The 21,969-nt window shown below is 48.5% G+C and overlaps 2 protein-coding genes across 10 annotated transcripts in view; one reads left to right on the top strand and one right to left on the bottom strand.

The window, feature by feature from the left end:
- Positions 1-18,550, bottom strand: part of CABLES1 (Cdk5 and Abl enzyme substrate 1) — an 87,693-nt gene extending 69,143 nt beyond the window's left edge. The window contains exon 1 of one of the 2 annotated variants that reach the window (XM_072949113.1): positions 17,327-18,550. In XM_072949113.1, the coding sequence (XP_072805214.1) occupies positions 17,327-18,198 (872 nt within the window). In that variant the 5' untranslated portion in view covers positions 18,199-18,550. The remainder of the gene's footprint in view (positions 1-17,326) is intronic. The other variant, XM_072949112.1, reaches the window with a different exon arrangement.
- Positions 16,892-21,969, top strand: part of LOC140689011 (uncharacterized) — an 81,870-nt gene continuing 76,792 nt past the window's right edge. For 2 of the 8 annotated variants that reach the window (XR_012063865.1, XR_012063866.1), the window contains exons 1-2: positions 16,901-17,291; positions 19,068-19,264. Coding sequence is in view for 2 of the 8 variants with exons in the window: in XM_072949116.1 (XP_072805217.1) it covers positions 19,211-19,264 (54 nt within the window). In the remaining 6 variants the exon portion in view is untranslated. Of the gene's footprint in view, positions 17,292-19,067; positions 19,265-21,969 lie in introns of all 8 variants that reach the window. The other 6 variants (XM_072949116.1, XR_012063867.1, XR_012063869.1 and 3 more) reach the window with 6 other exon arrangements.

Genomic DNA, 21,969 nt, shown 5'->3' on the forward strand with positions numbered 1-21,969 from the left:
GGATCATCTGACTGGATCTATTTAGCAGCATATCTTGCACCAACGCCTTGGGCTGAATAAACACTGACATGGAAGAAAGAATCGCTTGTTCACTGATAAAAAGTGAATACAGTAGGAAAAAAAAACATCTAGGGGAAAAGGTCTACTTGAAACGTGTCACAAAATACTTGCTTATAGGCAAGATGCCTTTCCCCTTAAGAAAATAGGAGTTTTCTAACAAGAGAACTCTTGGGGGCTTATGCTATGAATGCGAGCAGGTTAGGCAAAGCCAGGGTTTAATATTAGACAGTAAGACAAGTATCAGGGAGAAACGTGTAGCTCGGTGGTAGAGTGAGTGCTTCGCATGCACAAGGTCCTGGGTTCAATCCCCAGTACCTCCAGTAATACATAAATAAACAAACCTAATTATCTCCCCCCCCACAAAAAAAAAAGAAAAAAGATAGTAAGACAAGTATGGATTCAGGTCTGCAATTTTTTTTTTATAAGCAAATAACAGAAAGCCCTGCCTGGCCCCCCTTTTCCCCCCGGGCTGGAAAGTTCCAAAGTCTGTTTCTAGAAAGCAAACAGAAATTTCCTAACATTGCTCTCACAGTCTGCTGCCGTATGTCCTTGTCCCTAACTGAAGCATCCCCCGGCCAAAAGATTCATTTTGTGCCACTCAACTGTGAGTCCCAGGTCTCTGGAGGGAGGGAAGAAATGTAGAAAGTCACAAGACTGCCCAAGAGTGGGGCTTCCAGAGAGAAAAAAAAGAATCAATGTTTGAAATCACCACCATATCATAATTACATAGATATGGAAATAATGCTACATCCTTTGTGACTCTCTTCTGCTGGTGACATGAAAGGCATTTCCAAGGAGATGGGCGGACTGCCTGGGGCTTGCTTATAAAGACAGATTTCTGCCAGGTCCTGGGATGACTCCAGTTTGGGGACTGTCCACATGATCTGCTCCCCATCCCTGTGGGGCACGTGACTGCCTTTGACTAACGCCTGTACCAGTTACTGAATGGCAGAAGGAAGGGAAGGAAAACTCTGGCAGTTTTAAATACACTGGAGTAGCTAAAAAGATGGAGGTTCTGGGGTGACATGGAAATTTGTTCTTTATATGCCTTAATTATGCTCTCCCATGTGACTTCTCAGATTCTTGTCTTCTACTATTTAAATATTCACAGGCAGGGACTATTAAACCAAGCAGGTGCCTGCTAATATTTGCTCATCTGATTAGCTGTCCACTCATCAAAAATGGCAGGGACTTGACAAAAGTCTTTTTAATCTGCTGACTGCTGACAGTCAAACTGGATAAATAAAGCTCTAAAACAGATTTTCCAGGTCTGAACAATGTAACCCAAATGGATCAAAAGGGCTGGAAAATTGCAAAATCTCCTCTTGGCTCTGGGCCGTGCACTTATAATCATACTTTACCATTTGCCTAATTTAAGAGCCATTTTTGACGACTCAACACTCATTTCTTGAGCATCTATCAGCTAAATAATAGTCATGACTAATGCAGAGAGGGTCTAAGGCAGGCACGGTTCTCAGCACTGAATGTGAATGAACTCACAGAATTCTCACACTAACCACACACACCGGGTGTTAATACTATCTTTATTTTACAAAAGAGGAAACCAAACGCCAGAAGAGGTTTTACTTTATTTAGAAATTGCCCAAAGCCACGCAGGTAGGGAGTAGCAAAGCTAAATTCAAACCTAAGTCTGGCTTCAGAATTTACGCTCTTAGTCACAGCGCTACACTGCCTTTGCCTAATTAAATCACGGAGAAATTATTAGGAAGATAACTTTTTCCACGGTATTAAACTCTGATGTCAGCATTCAAGTTCTCCTGGTCAAAGCACTCGTCCTGTCTTGTAACTGCACCTGCCTGCACAGCAGAGGGGGAAGGAAGTGGCCAGAAAGTCAGACTCCACTTTCTTTTGGGACTTCGAGTCACATCTGCTCTCTGGTTTTTGGTTCTCTCATCAATAAAGGGAAGACAATAACGCCAGCCCTTCCCTACTCAAGGGTGTTAATCAGGAATACATGTGAGAGTGGATGGGGCAGGACTCTGCATAACAGAAAAAGGACCCCTTCAAAGACAGCCCAGGCTTGGGAACCCTCAGCACACAGCACATACTCATACCTGAATAAAGGGCAGTCAAGTCTCATTACTTGTAGATTCTGTAGCTGAATTCACCTCCTTCCTAATATTTATTTGCATCCTTGCTAATATTTGCTTGTACCCCCAGATCAAAAGCACTTTGACGGTCATTTGTGGCCACATGCATCTGCAAAGTCGGGAGGGGGTCTGGACAGCTGAGGCGGCCTCCAGCTTCAGCTCTCATACTGCAAAAAAGTATCCTTAGCGACGTACTTCTAGTACCACACTGTTTTTGCACTTTCACGCTTGTTGGTGGTGATTCTGCTTTTTAAAATGGTCCCCAGGCCAAGCGCTGAAGTGCTGTCTAGTATGTGACCAACGGGGGAAACTTGTGAGAAAGAAGCTTCGTCCAGGCATGAGTTACTGTTGGCCGTGGGTTCAATGCTAATGAATTAACAACATATATTAAAGAAGGTATCTTCAAACAGAAACACATGTAAAACCAGGTTATGTACTGACCAGATGGATGAGGAAAATGTGACCTGAGGCTCGCAGGACACCCACCCTCTATTTCCCTGGGAGCGATGGTCCAGTGGTCAGTGTTTGCAGTTCATTCAGGGTTCATAGCAACTTGATAGAACTTAACTTTGTACTACTATATAAACTAAAAGTTTTACAATACAAATTCACTCCCTCGGAGCAGGGGCAGCTCATAGAGGGACAAGGCGAAGCTTGAAAGACAAGATGCTTAAGTCCTGGGAACACAGTCTTGGCACCCTTGGGTCTCCATCCACAGCCCAGAAGCCTTTGGCCAACGTTAGCCCCAGTGAGCAGGGCCAACGGATCTCACCCTTTCATTCCATGGCAGACTCGCTGCTCTGGGCCTCTTCGAGGTCCCTTCTCATCCTCCTGAAAGTTAACAGCCCGGCTGCTGGAGGGAGTACTAAGGCCCCTCTCTGTTGCCGGAGACCCCACCCAACTCCACTCCTGTGATCTTCCAACCACCCAGCTCTGTCAGGCCTCTTTTCCAGGCTGAGCCTTGGAGAGAGATTCTCACCCAAATCTGACAGTGTCCAGGGTGAGGAGCCAGAATCCAGACTCGGCTCTCCCGGTCACCCAGGCGACTCTCCAGCCACTCAGATGGGAGAGTCAGCGTGCATGCTCACACAGAGGCACCTTTCAGAAAGCATTCAAGGAACGCGGCGGGGCGGCAGAGGTGTCAGGCTACTCAAGACTCATTTTATGAGTTCTTCCAATGCCAGTGAGGAAAACAGCCTGCAGGAGAAGGGAACACTGTGGAGACCAAATGCATAAAGACTCAAAACGAAAAGCCACTTTTTAAAACCAGTAGGGGAAAATGTGAGAGCCACCCCGTGAGCCTAGGGTCCTGCCACGTGGAGACCACACGAGGCTGGCTGCCCAGGACACAAGGGCTCTGTGTTTCTCCTCTGACCCAAGGTTGAAGCAGAACGGGCATGAAGCTACCGGCTCTGGACAGGGCTGCACAAGGCGAACCAGCTCCCAGGGCAAGAGGGGGATGCCAATACTAATAAAATGTCGCCTCGATTACTTCTGCCAGGGTTATAAAAAGAAACTGGAGACTTCCTCCCTTGGGCATCTTCTGTTAATTGCCATTTATAAAAATTCTGTTTGCTAGGCCTGTAATATGCATTATTTCTCCTTTGAAAACAAAAAGAAACTTCTAAAATATCAATCAGCATTCCAAATGGCAAAGTGATTTGTTTTCCAACTCACACTCTTGGATTAGCTTGGGAGTCTGTCTGAAACATAGGCATCTGGTATCAATTTGTGAGAATATAAAACCAAAGCTGAATTCCCCTGTAAACACATTTTTTTTTTATAATTCCAGATCTCACCGGCCAGCACGTATCTTACCCATTTCCTTATATTTCAGTCTCGACTTTTATTTTCCTGGCTCTAAAGAACTAAAGTTACGTATAACAAATGTTGCACCTCTTAATGAAGCTCTGCTGGCTAAACCCTTTGAGCTCTGTGAAATACAGCTCGCAGGGAGGGGTATCCAGATGGGATAACTGGATGGAAATGTATCATTCCCGTCTCTTCCAATCGGCCCGGCCTCAATTGTTCACTTGTGTTTGGAGCAAACAGGGTCAGATAAAACACCTCGTTTAGTCACTCTGCATACACACAGCAGCTCCCCACTGACACATCCAGAGTCAAACGTGGGTTGGATGGGGGGTAACGAATATCTGTGCATATTCTCGGCGCAAGTAAACCATCCAGATCCTAAAACAGCACCTGTTTTGCTAAGGAAGGTCACAAAACTTGTTTGGATAAAATGCCACACATGACAGAGGCCAAAAAGCTCAGTGGCAGGAGTGCAGTTCAGGGTTAGAAAGGGTCCTGGCTCTGCTGAGCAATATGTGCCTTGGGGACCAGAACAAAGTTCCCAGAGTTCAATCCTTTACAAAGTGATGTTAGCTCCTATGAAGCACACAGGGGACCTGCAGAGTAGCTGGGATACTGATATTTATCGAGAACTCACTATGTGCCAAGCACTGTGCAGAGTGCTTTACAGAAATCACCGGATTTAATCCCGGCTGTCATGCTATGAGGTATCCGATTATTAGTATTTCCCGCTCTTTACAGCTGAGAACTGGGGCTCATGGAGATTACAGAACTTGCCTATGGTCACACCTGGAAAACGGCAGATCTGGGATGTGAAGTGATTTCCATGTAGCTCTACAGCTCGTAACGTTCAGGAGCAGTAAGCACTTATTATGAAAAACCACCTGGTAAAACAAGAAAAAGATGCAGCTGCTGCTGGAATATTACGACTGCGTCAACGATCTTGCTCTGAATCACAGAGCAAGTGTGAAATCACTAGGCACTGGGTACTTGTTTAGTTACTGCAGCAGACTGTTATATTATACCTTTGCTTTGCAAAGGCACCTTTTTTCTCTTGGAGAGCATAGCTTTATTCTCCATACTCAGATCACTCAGACTTTAACACCTGGTAATTAGCTGCAAATATGCACAAGCTGAACTAAGAAATTGGAAAAAAATCTCATGATCTCACTCATGGGTATTCTTTAATAAAAGGAAATTATATGTCTTTAACCAAAATTAAATGAATAAAATCTGACGTGGGTTTTTTTCCCTTTTTTTTGGGAAATTGACATAGTTAACATTTACCTTAAAAGGTCTGAATTTTTAGGCCAAAAGAGGTGGAAATGAGCATAAACCTTAAGATGATCTCTCTCGAAGCAGAAACATCATTCTCCACTTCGGGAGGAAAAGGAAAATGTACACATCCTCAGTCAAAAAGTTATTCATGACCCTATTTATCACCTTGTGCTATCTGCAGAGTAAAGGCACAAGATTATTGGGAGGGGGGAAGACAAAGAGAAGAAACAAGGTCACCTTCAGGTGTATAATTTTTCTTCCAGCGAGTATTTCTTAAACTCGCAGCATGGGATTGTGGCCACACCCCACTCCCTATCACAGAGATGGCTGACATCCAGTCAGTGCACACACTAGAAGCCCAGGGGGTCTCCTTTGATGCCTCGTGTCTCCTGCCCTCCACAGCCAGTCCATCTCCAAGCCCACTCCAGTGCACCCTAAATCTGTGTGGAATCCACTCCCTCCTCCATCCCCATCACCACTGCTCTAGACCACAAAATGAAGGTAAACATAAAATGCTTCAGGACAGAAATGAGAGCAGAAATACACCAGCCACAGGGAGGCAGAGAAAGCTAATGAGAAGGGAGCGCATGGGAGTCACGCCTGGGAGATGCTCTCCAGATCAACAGTGTGGCCACTGTGGGGAACAAAAAGGACTGATGGACCTAAAATGGTTGTGTGGAGCCTCAAACCTGAATTACAGGGCTCACAGCAGAGCCCTGCGTCAGGAGGTGACTCCCATTGACTTGTGCTAGAAGAAATGTCTGGAAGCAAAATAAAAATATTTCATGTTAACACCAGACGCTGTTTACATCTTCCAGGAGGTACAACAAACACAAGGCTTTGTCTACAGCAGTTGTTCCCAACTCTTGAGGGCCTGTAAAGGCAGACTGCTGGGCCCCAGCCCCGGAGCTTCTGATTCGGGAGGTCGGGGTGGAGCCTGGGAAATCGCATTTCTACCCAGCTCCCGGGCGGTGCTGGTGCTTCGGTCCAGGGTCCACCTCCTGAGAATGACTGGTCTACAGCTCTTTCAAGGAATCAATAAAAACAATTATTCAGCAAAGGGTTTAGGTTTCCCCCCCAAATTCCACGGTGCCTCAGCGACCTAGACGCCCCACCTTCAGGCTCTGCCTTGGATCTTCTGCTCTTTCCCACAGGCCAGGGGGGAGGAAGGCGGGTCCATCTGGGCAGAGAACTGGATCCAAGTCTAACTCTGAGATGCCAGCATGCGTGTGTTTCCCAGGGCTGCTGTATCAGCTCATCACAAACCAGGGGGCCTCAAAGAAAAGAAATTCATTCTCCTGCAGTTTGGGAGGCTGCAAGTGCATAATCGAGGTGTTGGCAGGGTTGGTACCTTCTGGAAGCTGTAAGGGAGAGTCCTTCCTTGCTTCTTCCTGCTGCTGGTGGCTGCCAGCAGCCCTCGGCATTGCTTGGCTGGTAGACACATCACCCCAACCTCGATTTCTGCCTCCACATGGTGCTCCTCGCGGCCGCTGTGTTCACGCGGCCTCCTTGTGAACACACCAGCCATGGGCTTTAGCGCCTACCCTGCTCCAGAATGACTTCATCTTAACTAACTACGTCGGCAAGGACCCTACAGGCACGCTTCCTTTTATTGCACTTCATTTTCTTATACTTTGTAAATATTGCTTTTTTTTTCTTTTACCAATTGAAGATTGGTGGCAACCCTGTATTGAGCAAGTCTACCAGTATCATTTTTCTAACTGCATTTGCTCAGTCTGTGTCTCTGAGTCACATTCAGGTAGTTCTCTCAATATTTGAAAACCTCTACCAGCAAAAAGGCTACCCTTTGCTAAAGGCTCAGGTGATGGTTAGCATTTTTTAGCAATAAAGTATTTTTTAATTAAAGCATGTATTTTGGGACTTTTTTAGACATAATGCTATTCCATACTTAAAAGACCACAGTTTAGTGCAAACATAACTTTTATATGCACTGGGAAACCAAAACATTCATGTGACTCCTGTTACTGTGATGGTCTGGAACCAAACCTGTAGTATCTCCAAGGTGTGCCTGTGTTTCCAAATAAGGTCATATTCTGAGGTTCCAGGTGGGCATGAGTTTTGGAGGACATTCTTCAACCCAGTACACATAAGAGCTGCAGAGATGGGTGACCCAAAGGACTTCAGAGAGCACAGGCGGTGCACGGGCAGACCACAGGATGAGGGCCACAGCTTCTGCAAAGGGAGGGAGCAGAGATGCCTCTTCCAGAATTGTCTCTGCACATAGCTCTCCCCTCCCGTGGGCCCTGACAGGCTTGGGCGGCATCTTTCGCGCCTGCATGTGGGCCAGACCAGCTGTTGCTCTTAACCTCACCGCTGTGCTGCTCTCAGGGTACGAGGCTGAACATGTGAATTCACCCCTGCTTGATTCCCTGTCCCTGAGACCGTTACTTTCCAGTGTAAACAGGGACAAAATGCAGCACTAACGGAGGGGGTGTTGTTTCCCTTAGCTCCTGATTTTATTTTACTATTATTTATGAAATTGAAATGATGCAGCAAATCGTCTGGAAGCAAAAAGCTCCAGTCTCAATGGTCTTAGCAGACCCTGTCAAGTTCCTCAACTGAATCTTGACTGACAGTGTAGGGCAACTGTGAACAGAAGTAACAGCTGTTTAAAAAAATTTTACCGATCAACTACCAAGGACCAAGCCTCTGCTGGGTGCTTCTCAATTTCATGCTCACGACACCCCCAAATGGGCAGGCGTGACTGTCCCCATCCTACAGGTGGGGATGCTGAGGCTCGGAGGAGTTAACTGACTTCCCCAAACGGTGCCCCTACGTGGAAGAGCTGTCTGACTCCAAGGGTGGTCTCTCCACTCTTGAAACTGTTTGTTCAGTTTGCTGAGAAGGAGGCCAAGCTGCAGGGGTGCGAGAAAGGAGGAAATGACACCAAACGATTATTTGGAGAGAGCTGCTGTTACTGGGAAAATTTTCCACTCCTCAGGCTCCAAACCAGGGTTCTCTGTTGGCCTGTCTCAGGAGGTTATCACATGAAAATCAGCATCCTTGCTTGATGAGAAGGGGCTGGCTGTCCAAAAATATAACACAATATTTCTTTGTACTTTAACACTCTGACCTTGATTGACTCTGGTCCATAGGTCTGAAATGGATGAGGTCCTAGCATTTTTGTTCTCTTGAGGTTAACTAAATATACAAGTGGAAGATTTGGGGCAGGAGGGAGAATAAACTTCCACAGCACTTAATTCTTTGTCTTTCTTAAGTGATAGAACTACATTAGAGTTTTGGGTTTGTTTAAAAACTCTCGGCCTGGCATCAGAAAGCACAGGTTTCAAGATTCCAGCTCTGCCACGTATTGAGGTCATGACCGTGGACACTCACTTAATTCTTCACGGTCTCCATTTTCTCGTCTACAAATCAGCTACCACATTGCCTCTTGAAAATGACTTAATAGATATGAAAACACTGTAAAGTCCCAAACAAGTAAGTAGAACTTAATTATCAGATGTTCGTCTTGTGATGGACAAACTGACCCCTCAATTCCTCACCCAGTCACCTTGGAATTTGTAATTTCATCTTCCTTCCTCACTACTCCTTCTCCAAGAGCAAACTTTATTCAACTCAGTGAAATGTAAAACTTCGTCAAGAACTACCTTTCAACATCAGATCAACAATTTATCCCCTAATGTGCCCATTTTTTTTTACTATTTTTAATTGAAATATGACCACAGTATTATATTAATTTCATGTGCACAACAAACTGGTTCAATGTTTAAAAACATAGAAGTTTGCACCTCTTAATTCCCTTCACCTAGTTTGCCCATCCTCCCACCCTCAATATGCCAATTTTAGATCTTCAGCAAAAAGCTACAGACTTTGCCTGCCCTCCAATCCCCAACCTAAGGTGATCAAAGTACATATTTTGCTTTATATGTCATCGGATCAGTGAATAAACTGCTGTAACATAAAAATCAGTGGGCTAGGCACACAGAAATCTTTGGCATGCTCGAATATTAAGTCTCTTCTTGAATGGTTCACCATCTATTTGTCATAGAATTAAACTTAGATTTAAGTACATCCTGGGCCTTTAAATCAGGGATAAGACTGGGCCCGTTCACGCACACACACGTTATTACAATATTCTAAGCCCTAAACTTCTAGTATTTGCATGCTGTTTTACAAGCTTTTTGTCTTTGTGACCAAATGTGCAGCAATAAACCCCAAACCACATTAAAGATAACCCTGTTAAACATAAACTAATGTGCAGTTATCCAAGATGCTAACACAAACAAAAAGAGAAGAAAAAAAAAAAAAAACCAGGAAACCCTGATTGATTGTATGTCCTTGGAGGATTTTAAAAACCAAACAAAAATAAAAATACATCACAGTTTGTAAAGGAGAGTAACAGCTAACGATTTTATGATTCCTACATGTAACACTAAGCGGTCTGTATTTGGAGCCCATGGTATCTGTGAAAAGTTTGGTTTTTAAATTGTACATAGGCCAAAACTTGAGGGCAGTGGGGCGATGAGGTATTTTTTTGAGGTGGAAAATGGGTGGTGGTGACCCTGTGGGAAATTCACAGGATTATGTGAAGTAACAGATTCTGATAAAAACATCTGGTTTTCAACACGGACCTCAAGGGGAGAATGGAACAAAGAGCTGTGTGGTGAGGCCCTTGGTACACGTGCTGACAAACCAGCTCTCCGGAAGGAAAAAAGCAAAACCCTGGCTTGTAACACTGGCTGATTCCTGTGGTGTAAATACTCCCACCATGACTGATTGCAGGTTACCAGCTCACAGATTCCTTGGCCGTCATCAGAGCTAAGGAGAAACCCAGCTTAGAAGCCAGAGAAACCAGGGCTCAAATTCTAGCTCTAAATTCCAGTTAGGAGGTCTTATGCAAGTTTCCTTAAACCCTCTAAGCCTCAGTGTCCACAGCTCTAAAATGGGTATAATCCCTGCGTTTTAGGATTGCCACACAAAACAAAATAATGCATGTGAAGCCCACAGCATGTGGGAGGGCTCAGACCTCCATAGGTGTTACCTCCCCTCCTTTGGGGAGTGGGGAGAAGCAGATGTGAGTGGGGTGGGGTGGGTGGACGACAGGGGAGAAACATTCAAGGAGGGAGGTTCACCACTGCAGGACTGAGGAAGGAGTTGGTAGGTTGGTGCATTACCAAATAAAATAAAAGATCTAGAAAACTGGGGGTGGGGGGAGCCCCCAGCCCATCACTAGCAAGTCCCCCAACCAGCAAGGGGCCAGGGGCAGGCGCACAGACCCACAGGGAAGAAGAAAGTCACCCCTAGGAGGGCGTGCTCAGCACCACAGCCAGGGCTCTGCAGGGTGATGGGTCTGAAGGGAAGGAAGGAGTGTCTGGAGGGGACCCTTCCCATGGGGAAACCTGTGGGTGCCAGAGCCCAGGTGCCCTTTGCAAAAGCAGCAGAGCATGGAGATGACAGGGATGCAGGGAGGCTCGTGATTGTGAGGCGGCGGCCACACGTGAAACACGAGGAATTCAAAACTGCCCCAATTGGATGTGCATTTCAGAAAGGTCCCTCTGTCATCTGGGGAGAAGGGTCCAAACAGAAACCAGGAGCCCCCCAGGAGACAAGGACAGGGAGGGACCAGGGAACCAGCACACACCTCGGGGACAGAGCATGGGGCTGGGCAGGGGTCGCACACGTTTCTGTAAGGAGTCAGAGAATAGTTCTCTGCCAGCCACGTGGTCCCTGCTATGACGGCTCCGCTCTGTCCTTGCAGCACGAGCGCCACCACAGACAACACAGACAGGGGCTGCTTCCCAGAAAATCTTATGATAAACAGCCACGGGCCCCAGTCTGCCGACCCCTGGGCTAGGGGGAAGGGGTGATGCTGAGAAGATACAGAGGGTCCAAAGAAAGGAAGCATGCCCAGAAAGGAGGTATGATAATTCCCATTTCACAGATAAGAACCCCATCCCAAAGTGAAGGCAGAGCCAAGCCACAGCCCAATTCCTGGGGTTGCCAGGCTACTGCTCCTCTCCCACCTCCCTGTGAACAGCGGATGGCACGGAAAGCTCAGATGGAACAAAGGTGACAGGAGTCTAGGTGTGGCCGAGAAGACGGGGAGCAGGCCGGCACCGGGCAGGACTGCATCACTGTCGTCACAGAATCCTGTCCACCCTGGACTGTCCTCTGGGCCCTCATGCACAGAGGTCCTCCCTGAGGGACAGAGAGGCAGACACCTAAATAAGGAAACCACAGGGTTAGCAATGCCCTTAAAGGTCACTTAGGCCACCTTTTGCCCAGTTCAGCTGAAGCCAGTCGAACAAGCATTTATGAGCCTGACTCAAACCACGGTGGAGCAGACAGAGAGCAGTGGGTAAGTGCACAGACTCTGGGGCCAGCCTGCCTGGGTGTGAACCCAGCTCCCACGGACAGGCTGAGGGACCTGGGCCAGTAACTTAACCTCTCTGTGCTTCAGAATGGGGGTGACGCAGGGGTGCTGTCTAAGGGATGTTATAAATGTGAACTCACTTGATCCCTGAAAGGTGCTTAGAATTAACACCTGGGATGTGGTAGTTAAACAACAAAACTGCATCAAAGCACAGAGCCAGGTCCCACAGTTGGGGGCGTGAAGTGTCCCTGTCCCAGTGGGGGCTCAGACAACAGGATCACCTCTAACCAAGCTCATCACCAGAAAAACGGGCCTGTTTACATCTGCACCTCCCGTAACTGGTAGTGGCATCTCATAATTGATACTCATTATGTTCAGTGTTTGTTGAATAATACAAAGCATTAGGACCCCAACTTAGAATTTCCTCTGTGACATACCTGACAGACAACAGATCTCCTAAAGTTACTCTCTACCCACTGTGTAACCTTGGATTCCTGTCCCTCGGTGCTGTTAGGGGCTGAAATCAATGTACTTTGTAAACCTGAAGCCCTTTAACAACAGGAGGGGACTACAGATCACTTCTGCAACAGGGACGGTGATGCTGGGGACAGATGGCCTCTTGGCAGTGGCTTCCAGGTTGGATGGCCTCCTAGAGCAGTCAGTCCAGCGTGACACCTCCACGGCTAGAGGGGGCACAACTGAGTATGTCTTTTATAGAAAAGTTCTCTCTCACTCCCAGGGAAACCCCCTCCGTCACTCAGGAGTGCACATCCTGCCAAATGGAGCCACACGGGGCAAACTCAGGCCGCCTCTGCATTTGAGATGCAGGTTAAGTCATCCACTGGTCCCCAGGCTAACTGCCTGGCCCCCGCAGGTCACAGGGCGAGGACGCTTGGGGCACTCATCCTGGAAGAACACAGTAGTCATCAGTCCCAGTGCTTTCATCCTACAAGGAAACTGGGGCAGGGGGGATGTTGGGCGGGGGAGCGACCTGCGCAGCGTTCCCGGCTGGGCAGGGGCAGGCCCAGAGCCCAGGGCGGCAGGGCCCTAATTTGGCATCCCTATCTACATTGCGTCACCTCACTCGGCCTCACCTACTGCTCCTTCCCAGTGTGTTCAAAGGCCACTTGCCCTTGGCCCTCTCCCTACCTAACAATGCTCCTTCCAGGGGAAAAAGTCCAGGCAGGCAGGGTTCCCTGGGTCAGCCATGGGGACACGGTGCAGAGCATTTCCCTTCTGAGTTCCCCCACGACAGGACAACTCTGTGACTGTAAGGAGAACAGAGGGTGAAGCTCGGGCCACTTGCCCCAGGCTCTGGCAGGAGTCCTGAGTGAGCATCCTGTCCAGGGCCCAGCCGGCCTGGGACTGCGGCTTTGGCTTCCATAGTGCATGTTGCCGGAAAGATGGCTCAACAATAACTTGGGTTTGCTTACTGCGGAGGAGATCAAAGTTTCTTCCAGACGTCTAAAATCCAGAAGGGTCAAGTGGCATACAGTTGGAACAGTGTGGTGACTTGCCTGAAGTCACTAAGCAGGAAGGTGACAAAGTTGGGAGAAAGTCTGTCCCCCTCCCTTACTCTGGTTGGAGATTCCCTATTTGGCTTATGTTTTTCTTTTCAGTAAATGAGAGACAAGAGACTCAGCACCGGTCCAGGCCCCACCCCAGGAGGGACACTGCAGAGGGAGGGCTGGTTAGACGCTCCAAAGCAGTCGAGTGTGAGCCTGAGCTCTGCCCCAGTGGATGACTGACCTTGAGGAGATTACTTAACCTCTCTGAGCCCTGGTGTCCTCAGCCTAAAAGTACAACAATCCTAGCCCCAGTGAAGCCTCCTGCCTCAAAGTGAGGCCCATTTGCCTCCCAGGGAGTTGTTTAGAAATGCAGAACCGAGCCCCCCAACCTGCAGACCAGAATCTGCCTTTTCTGGAGATCCCCAGGTGACTCTAAACACATATACATACATATGACATAAGGCGTTCATCACATGCCCACACACAGTCAGCCCTCAATAGTAAATGCAGGCGCAGTTTGCACTTGAAAGGGCCCAAGACCCAGGCCAAGTCTCTCCAGAGGAAACAGACCCAGAAAGGCTGATTTACGAGCTCATGGTTGTGCAAGGCCACCAGGATTCGAATCCAGGACCTGGAGCTCTTCTGTACCACATGCCCTCTTTCCATTTAAGACTAAAGTCTCCACAAGGCACAAGGCTAACGTAGCTGTTCTAAGAAGCAAAACCCTCACGCTGTTTTAAATTAACCCCCAGGTCCCCGTGCACCCTTCCCAACAGGCCAGCGGTGCACATCTGTTCACCTGGGCTCCACTCAGCTTCAGGGCGGCCGCTGCAATTGAGAAGCGCTAGGAAGTGGAGTCACTCAGGACTGCTGCCAGCTGCTGCCTGAGACGAAATTTTTAAAGCAAAAGAAAGCCTTAAAACATACTGTATAAATTTACACTCCCTTTTACCTATTAACACTTTCCCCGTGCAGTGCTCACCACCCAAGCAGAGAACACAACAGGGTGCCGAGCTAGAAGGCAGCTCTGTGGCTTCCCACCTCGGACACCTAGCAGTAGGGCAAACCTCAGCACACTGGCCTCCCAAGCAGGCCTAGAGCCCCAGCTGTGAGGCCCCTGGTCCTGGGTTCTCTATATACTTCAGTAGAGACTGGTAAGTGGCAGCAAAGCTGGGGGCCCCAAGCAAAGAGACTAAATGCGGGTCGGATGACTAGGAAAGGAGACAATCACACCAGTCTGACTGGCCTGCAGCGTCCCAGACAAGCATTTACAGCCAACAGCTCCAAAATCCTCCTTGGGCCTACTGCATACAAGGCACAGTGATACCGTCCAGTGGCAGAGGGAAAGACGTCAGGCTTGGATCTCAAAGAGCCAGGGTCCTATCCTGGCCAACACTGGGTCTGTGAAAGAATCTACTACACATAAGGTGGCTATGAGTATTCACTGTGATAAATATCACATATCCATCCTAGAGTGTAGAAATCGTGTCGGCAATCCATCGACACATCTGTGCCAGGGCCTGGGCACTGAAATCTTCCTCTGTCATATTTCAAGGGTCGGAAATCCAAGTAATAATTGTGATTAGTTTTACAAGTGGCCAGACAGAAGTAACAACAACAAAAAAAGGGTTTCAAGATTTCGGATCAGGGGATTCTGATTTTTATATACCCATAACAACCCAAAATATGAAATCCCAAATCCACACACAAAAAAAGGAGGGGGCAGATTTCAGATTAACTACAGCAGTGCCTTCCAAACTCTCACTTGTATATGAATCATTGGATCATCTGGGGATCTTGCTAAAATGCAGATTTGCACTAAGGGTTTGCCTCTGTAAGAGCTCTGAAGGTCCAAGAACTCACACTTTTGAGCAGTAAGGTTATATAGAATTCCTTAAATTGCAAGGAACAAGTCCAAGGGAAGCATAATTTGTTTTAAAAACAACACCCCAGGAGAACGTCTATGAAATAGGATATGGAACCACCCAGGGTAGTAGAATTTCTTAAAGGGAGGCACACCAGAAAAGCAAGTGACACTCTTAAGTTGGCCCTGGGCCTTATTCAAATGAGTTTGTACTCTATTACAATTCATCTAGGCAGGTGAAAAGACTCTCTAGCAATCATAAAACCAACACACTTCAGACAAAATTTTTGAAAGCTAGGTGGTGTCAGAAACAAAGTGCCCCAGGAGATTTCAACTTCATGGCTACTTTGACAGCTTGTGGCCAAACTAGCTCTTCAGGGCCTTTCTTAAATCCCTGTTTTACCCATTTACTTCCTCTCTGTACATTACATTTGATGCTGTTTCTGTTGACAGCTGTACTTGAAAAAAATGCCCGTCAAGTTGCCAGATACGGATAATTCGGAAGTAGTAAGATGAATGTGGCTGTCAGGTAAGGAAGCATCTTATATTGACTAACTCATCTTAATGTGTGTGTTGGGGCGGGATCAATGAAGCCTTCAAGGGGTTCATATTTATAGGATCAGAGATTAAATCTGGCTATTCCTTAGGTAAGAAACACTAACACACAAGATCTTTCATGTCCCTGGAAACAAAGTTTGGAGATAAAGTGTAAAGTAATTTGCTCTCCAGCTGCTTTGAGCACAGGAACACATCTGTCTACTACCTGGCACAGGCCAGTCTTGCACACTGGCTTAGAATAACATATGTTTATTACAACTCCTGTCCTGACCCTCTGGACAAGCTGGGCTTACGCTCAAACTATAGAGTGATTATGAGCCAGTGTGTGATGTCAAGCTGTCCTGAAACTGCTGAGTCCACACCACTCGCCCAGAAAGGAAGGGATTCCCCTCCCCTCCTGTGCACTGGCCCACTAATGGAGAGATGCGTGCTCTGACAAGAAATGCCAGGCGCAGTCTGTCACCTGTGCCCAGTGTTGCTAATCATCTGTGCAGTCACAAGGCTGTCTGAGGCTCCACACCCCTGCCTGCAGCCCATGTGTACTCACACTGGGATGCCACATACTGAGCAGGGCCATGATTTCACCACTTGGGAAGAAAGAGACTTAGAGCAAAATTCTGGAGGAGCCCAGCTTGTTCTTCCCCGTCTGTCCATTGGGGGAGGAAGTGAAGTTTTCCAACAGGCCACCTTCTTACTTAGGCCAGAAGAAGCCCAAGTTCAGAAGAGCACTACAGGAAAGAGGGTGTAACTGAAAAGGTTCTGCCATCTCATCTTGAGGCCTGCAACGTGCTGACAAGGTCCTGTCCCACAAGGGGAAACTGAGGCCCCAGGAGGTTAAAAAATAACTGAGCCATGAGGAGCCTAGACTGTAACTAACTTCACAGGAGGCCTTCCTAGCAAGGGAGGATGCTCCCTCCCAGGGAGCTTCCCTGCTTCCCACCCCTGTTCTTTTCCAGCCTTCAGTCCTGCTGCCTGACGCTGACCTAAGTCCCCAAAGTCCCTGGAACACACGGTGACAAGCTCTAGCTATTTCCTGAACAATAAGCAAATGTCCAAAATTTCATGTTTTTGCTAAGATGCCTGATACCTGCAGGTGACTTAAGTGAGCAAACACAACAACCTTTTCACTTATTCAGCAAATTCACCTTGGAATGGAAGAAAAAATCCTCAAGCCCTATTTCCTCCCTGTCCCCCACCCCCAAGGCCTGGTTCAAAGGAATATAAGGACTTTTCTTAGGAGAGCAAAGGAAAACGCCTTTTTCCTGGGACACAGGAATACTTTGAGCGCAGGCAGAACGTCTCAGAAGGGATTCACGGCGTATCTGCGACAAGTTCAGGCTCACACGCGCCGCTCAGCCGCCGGCTGGACCCACTGCTCGACTGCGCCCCGCCTAGTCTTGCCTGGCGCGGGGAGAGCGCGTCTCCGCGTTCGGGCCAGGGTTCTGGAAGTTCGTGATCACCTCCTTGCAATGGGAGGTTTTGGTGCCGCTTTTCAATGGGCTGCCGCAACCCCTAACTCCGAAACCACTGCAGGAGGACGGTGCTTCGGCTCTGAGTACCAGATTCGTGCACACACATACACACACACACACACACAAGCGCGCGCGCGCTCCTTAGGGGCCTTCCCTCTTCCGCGTGCCCTCGTGGTTTGGAATTCGCGCCAGAAGCCCAGAGATTCGGCAGCGCGCGGGAAGGTAGGAGCGACCCGCGTCCGGCAGCAGTGAGCCAGCCCGGAGAGACGTGAGGTAAGTAAGGCACGCGAGTCGTCCTGGATACTCACCGGGACCTCTGCAGCTGCTCGAAGGCGCTGGTGCTGCCCCCCTGGCCCGCTTGTTCCAGGGAGCAGTAGTTCTGCGAGGTCTGCCTGGAGAAGGCGATGGGCAGGATTCCCTGAGTGAACGAGTTGAGGCGGCCTCGACTGCCGCTCCCACTCCCGGGGGTCCCAGAGCCCAAGAAGGCAGCCGCCGGCACCTGTACGCTGGTAAAGGCATCGTCCTCCTCCAACTCCTCCTGCCCGGCGCCCCCAGGCCCGTCGGGCAGCTGCAGCTGAGCGCAGGCGGCTAGAGGCGCGAGCCGGAGCGCCTGCAACTGCTCCCCCGACGCCCGGCCCGCCCCCAAGGGGCCAGCGAACCCTCGGGCCGCCCCGGGGCCGAGCACGGCCGCATGGCCGCCGGGGGCCAGGAGTGGTAGCGGCGAGGGCGGTGGGAAGCAGGAGCCAGATCCTGCTGCCAACGCCGCCGCCGTGCCCGCCGCGGCGAGCGCGCTGCAGCCGCCCCGCTCGGCGGCGGCGAGCAGGCTGAGTCGAGTCCTCGCGCCGCAGGCGCTGCCGGCGCCCGACTTGGCCGCACCGCTCTCCTCGCCGCCAGCCCACTCCTCATCCTGCAGCGGCGGCCGGCCGTCCAGCGAGATGTTGGTGAGGAAGGAGAGGGCAGCCTGGCGGCGCCGCGGGTCCATGCGCGGCTTCCTGGGGGGCTCCGGCGCCGGCGCCGGCGACTGGGCCGGCGCTGGGGCCGCGGGCTGGGGCTGCTGCTGCGGCGGCGGTTGCTGCAATCTGCTGGTGCCCGTGGCGTCGGTGCCGGCGCTGCTGCTGCTGCTGCTGCTGCGGACGGCCGTGCCGGCGGTGGCGGCTGTGGTGGCGGCAGTCGCCGCCATTGTGTCCGTCTGCGGCGATATTTCCGCGATGCCGGGAGAAGCGAGCGGCGCCCGAGTGCTAAGCGGCGGGCGCGAGCGCCGGTGACCCGGGCTGGGCAGGGCGCGGGGCGCGGGCGGCGTGCGCGGCGGCCCGGCCCCCCAGCGGGCGGGCCATGCTCGCCCCTCGGTGCTCAGGCGGGGGGCGCTGTCGCCCCGGCCCACGCGCACGGCTCGCTGGCAATCCGCCCGCCCTCCGGCCGCCTGGGGGTTCGGTCCCGGGCCCTCCCCGCCCTGGCTGTCTCCGGCTCACGGGCCCGAGTGTCCGTATTTATAGGTGCGCGCGCCCCGCGCTCGCGCTCCGAAGCGCTCTTTGCAAAAACACAGTATCACGTGTGGGGAATGAAACCTGGGAGGAAAACAAAGCCGCAGGCGGCGACCGCGGAGGCAGGCGGCGGGAGGCGGGGGGGCCGGAGGAGGAGGAAGAGGAGGAGGAAGGGAAAGCCGAGCGGGTGGCGGGGCTAGGGATCCGCCGGGCGGTCAAGGTAGTCTGAGCTTCCTGCGGGGCGAGTTGGTGGCTCCCAGGGCGCGCGCCCAGGTGAGGAAAGCGAGCACGTTTCCCCGCCGCGCTAGGACTGGGACTGGGGGCGCGAGCAGAACCCCGTGAGTCACGGAATGAGGATGTGGTCTTGGGAGAGTTGTGGGTCTGCAGGACAATTAGAGCGACGCAGATTTGACCTGCGAATGAGTTAACTGGACTCCGAGCTGCCGTTTGCCCCCGAGAAATACGTCCTTATAAATAGTTACACACGGTTAGGAACACACCCCTTCTGTGGACAGTCCTACCTTGAAGCTGCCTCTAACCGTTGAGTTTGTGTCTCATTCATTTACAGGCTGAGGATGCAGCCCCAGACATAAATGCCCACCCCGGTGTGCATAAGACCCCAGGCGGGCAAACGTCATCCCTACCGCCAGACTAACTCACTCACCTCCGTTTGATGGTGCTGTCGCTTTACATCTCTTAGCAAAGGCCAATATGAATTTTTACTTTGTCCCAGAAACGTGCTCCGTTTTCCCTGAAGACAGAGAGGTAAGCTAAGATGGCCTCACACCCTTTTCCGCTTGTCACCTTTCAAATTTTTGTGGGTTATGTTCTCTTTTTCTCCCATGTAAACTGGAAACAATATGCACACTTTCTGTCATTTATTTCATAAATATCCATTTGGCATCTACCATGTCTTCTATCAAGACCTGTCCAAGAACTTGATGGTTCTTAAAGAGTTGAAATTTTGGTTCTTCGAGGAGTCTCCGGTGCTGTACTCCGGCCCTACCCCCAACAAATGCCTGTCTGGGGGATGGAATTGGGTACCAGTAGCGATCTGAAAAGGAACTCGGGTTTCCCTGTGCGGTTTGGGTGACTTACCAAATGCAGCAGGAACAGTTGTCACACTGAATTGCACTCTGACATCTAAGAAACCTCTCTACACTTTTCTGAGGGAGAAGCAATGTGTTTAAGATCAAGGGATTAATTTAACTGAAGGTTTAAATTTAGCCTTGTTGCTAATGGGTAATTCTCCATTGAAATTCCACTCCATTTCGAGTTCAGAAAAGTAAATTGAGTAATGTAGAGCAAATACACCCTTCCAGAGACATGCAGCCAGCCTGGAGGATGAGATATGGGTGAGTTCAGGTTACAGTTGCTTAGGACAAACGTGGCACATGGCCCTTTACAGGGACAATTGTTCATTTTTTATTTTATGCCATTTTTAGGCCTTTTGAAAAAGTGGAACCTAGTATGTATTTATAGCAGCCTTACAGCAGCTAAATGACCAGCTCTGTGTAATTTCATTAGGATTTTAATTATTCTGTTTAATTAACTACTTGAAACTTCCAAGCTGCTTTATTACAACTAACTTAATTTACCTGACCGCTGGCCTGGTTGTGCTGGCAGGCAGTGTTAAATAAAACAACAACTCTGCACTTGTGAAAGAAAACACTTTTTTTTAATCACAATAGGGATACATGTTAATTGCAGAATGTTTCGAGAATAAGATAAGCAAAGAGAAGTAGGGGGAAAAAAGCTTCACTAATAATCTCATCTCCTATGGAAATAACTAATACAATTTTGGTTTCTGTCCTATGTGTATTTTTAAACAAAAGTGAAAGCAGGCTGTTTGTGTCTTGTGAATTTTGCTTGCTGTGTTGTGGTTATCTTTCCACTTAGAATGTTCTTCTATAGCATCATTCTGATGCATGGTGTTCAGTTTGTTGGAGAAACTGTCATTATTAAGCCTGTGCTCTACATTGAACATTTAGGTTGTTTCCTCTTTTGCTGTTATAAAGAGTAATTATGACATCCTTTGTTTTTCAGCCATCCAATATTATTTTATTGGGTTAAATAGATGCTGGGGCGAACAGCATATCATGTTCTTAATCCAGAAAAGTTGTCCTAATCTGCTTCCTCACTCTTGCCAGCACTGGGTATTAAAATTTTTTCATCAATATTCATTTCTTTGCCCATTTGATGCATCCCTTAGGCTATTTTAAGAGTTAAATATCCAAAATAATTTCAAATATTTATTAAAGCATCAAACAAGAATTAATATTGATTTAACCTCCAAACTGCTTTTATGGGGATCAGGAGAGATGTAGTTCACCTACTGTGTGCTAGCCACAGAATATTTCTAATCCTTATGACCACTCTGCAAGGGAGTTGGGGAGGGGGTCATTATCTTCAATAGTTTCCAGATGAGGCTCAGAAAAATTAAATAATTTGCCCAAGGTCACTACCTGGGCCAATAAGCAAATTTACTCTTAAGACCCATACATATTATAGTGCCCTCTGCTGGGGAGGATGTTTTATGACGGGGGCCATCTCCGCATTTAATCTCATATTCACATTTGAGAGCCAGCTATAATGGAAATAAAACAAGCTTTGGAGGAAGGGGATCTGGGTTTCAAGAGCAAGTCTCTTAACCTCTCTAAGCCAATTTCCTCTGGGTTATTCTGAGGTACCAATGAGATTGCTTGAGAAACATTTTATAAAACTTTAAAGTACTTTTTTAAAGATCTGTTCTTTATATTATCCTAATCTACTTATCCCCTGAATTTTTCCAAATTCACTTATTTTTCACCTATTTATATATGAATCAAGTATTATTGGGCAACTTCTATGTGCACAGCACCATTTGCTACAAAAGGTAGACAAAGAAATGTAGCTTTTAAAGGCCCTTGTGCCCTTGACACTGAAAGTAGGGACTACCAGAAGCTCAGGACATACTTAAGTAAAAATGTGAGGCAGACTCTGATTAAGTGATCAAATGAGCAATTGACTGGGACTATATAAGTTATCATAGTGTGAAAAAGAAGCTTTTTATCTGAGGGGAGTCCTCAGGCAAGAGCCAGGATTTCAGTTGACTTGGGAAATAAAGGAAAAAAGGAGGAGGATGGTTTAGGAAGAGGAAATTCTGCAAATTCCTTATGGATTGCAGGCACAGAGGACTAGAACTTGTAGTGTAACTCTTACTGGTTTGCCAGGGTTTGGTTTTTTTCCGTTTACTTCCATACTGCTCCTTCCAAAAGCCCATTCTGAACACTTTAATTGCATGCATGAACTGCTTTGATTGACACATATGGGAGTCAATTTAAAAATGAAAGAAAGAGAAAGAACCTACAAGTAATCACTGGCCCTTTAAAAAAAAAAATTCAGCAGACCAAGAAGTCTGAAAATTAGCTTAGAGATGACAGTGGATATCACTCATTAAAGAAGCCACCTAAGTGGTATTAACAAGGGAT

Source organism: Vicugna pacos, chromosome 24 (assembly GCF_048564905.1).
Source record: "Vicugna pacos chromosome 24, VicPac4, whole genome shotgun sequence".
In the NCBI taxonomy this organism is placed as follows: domain Eukaryota; kingdom Metazoa; phylum Chordata; class Mammalia; order Artiodactyla; family Camelidae; genus Vicugna; species Vicugna pacos.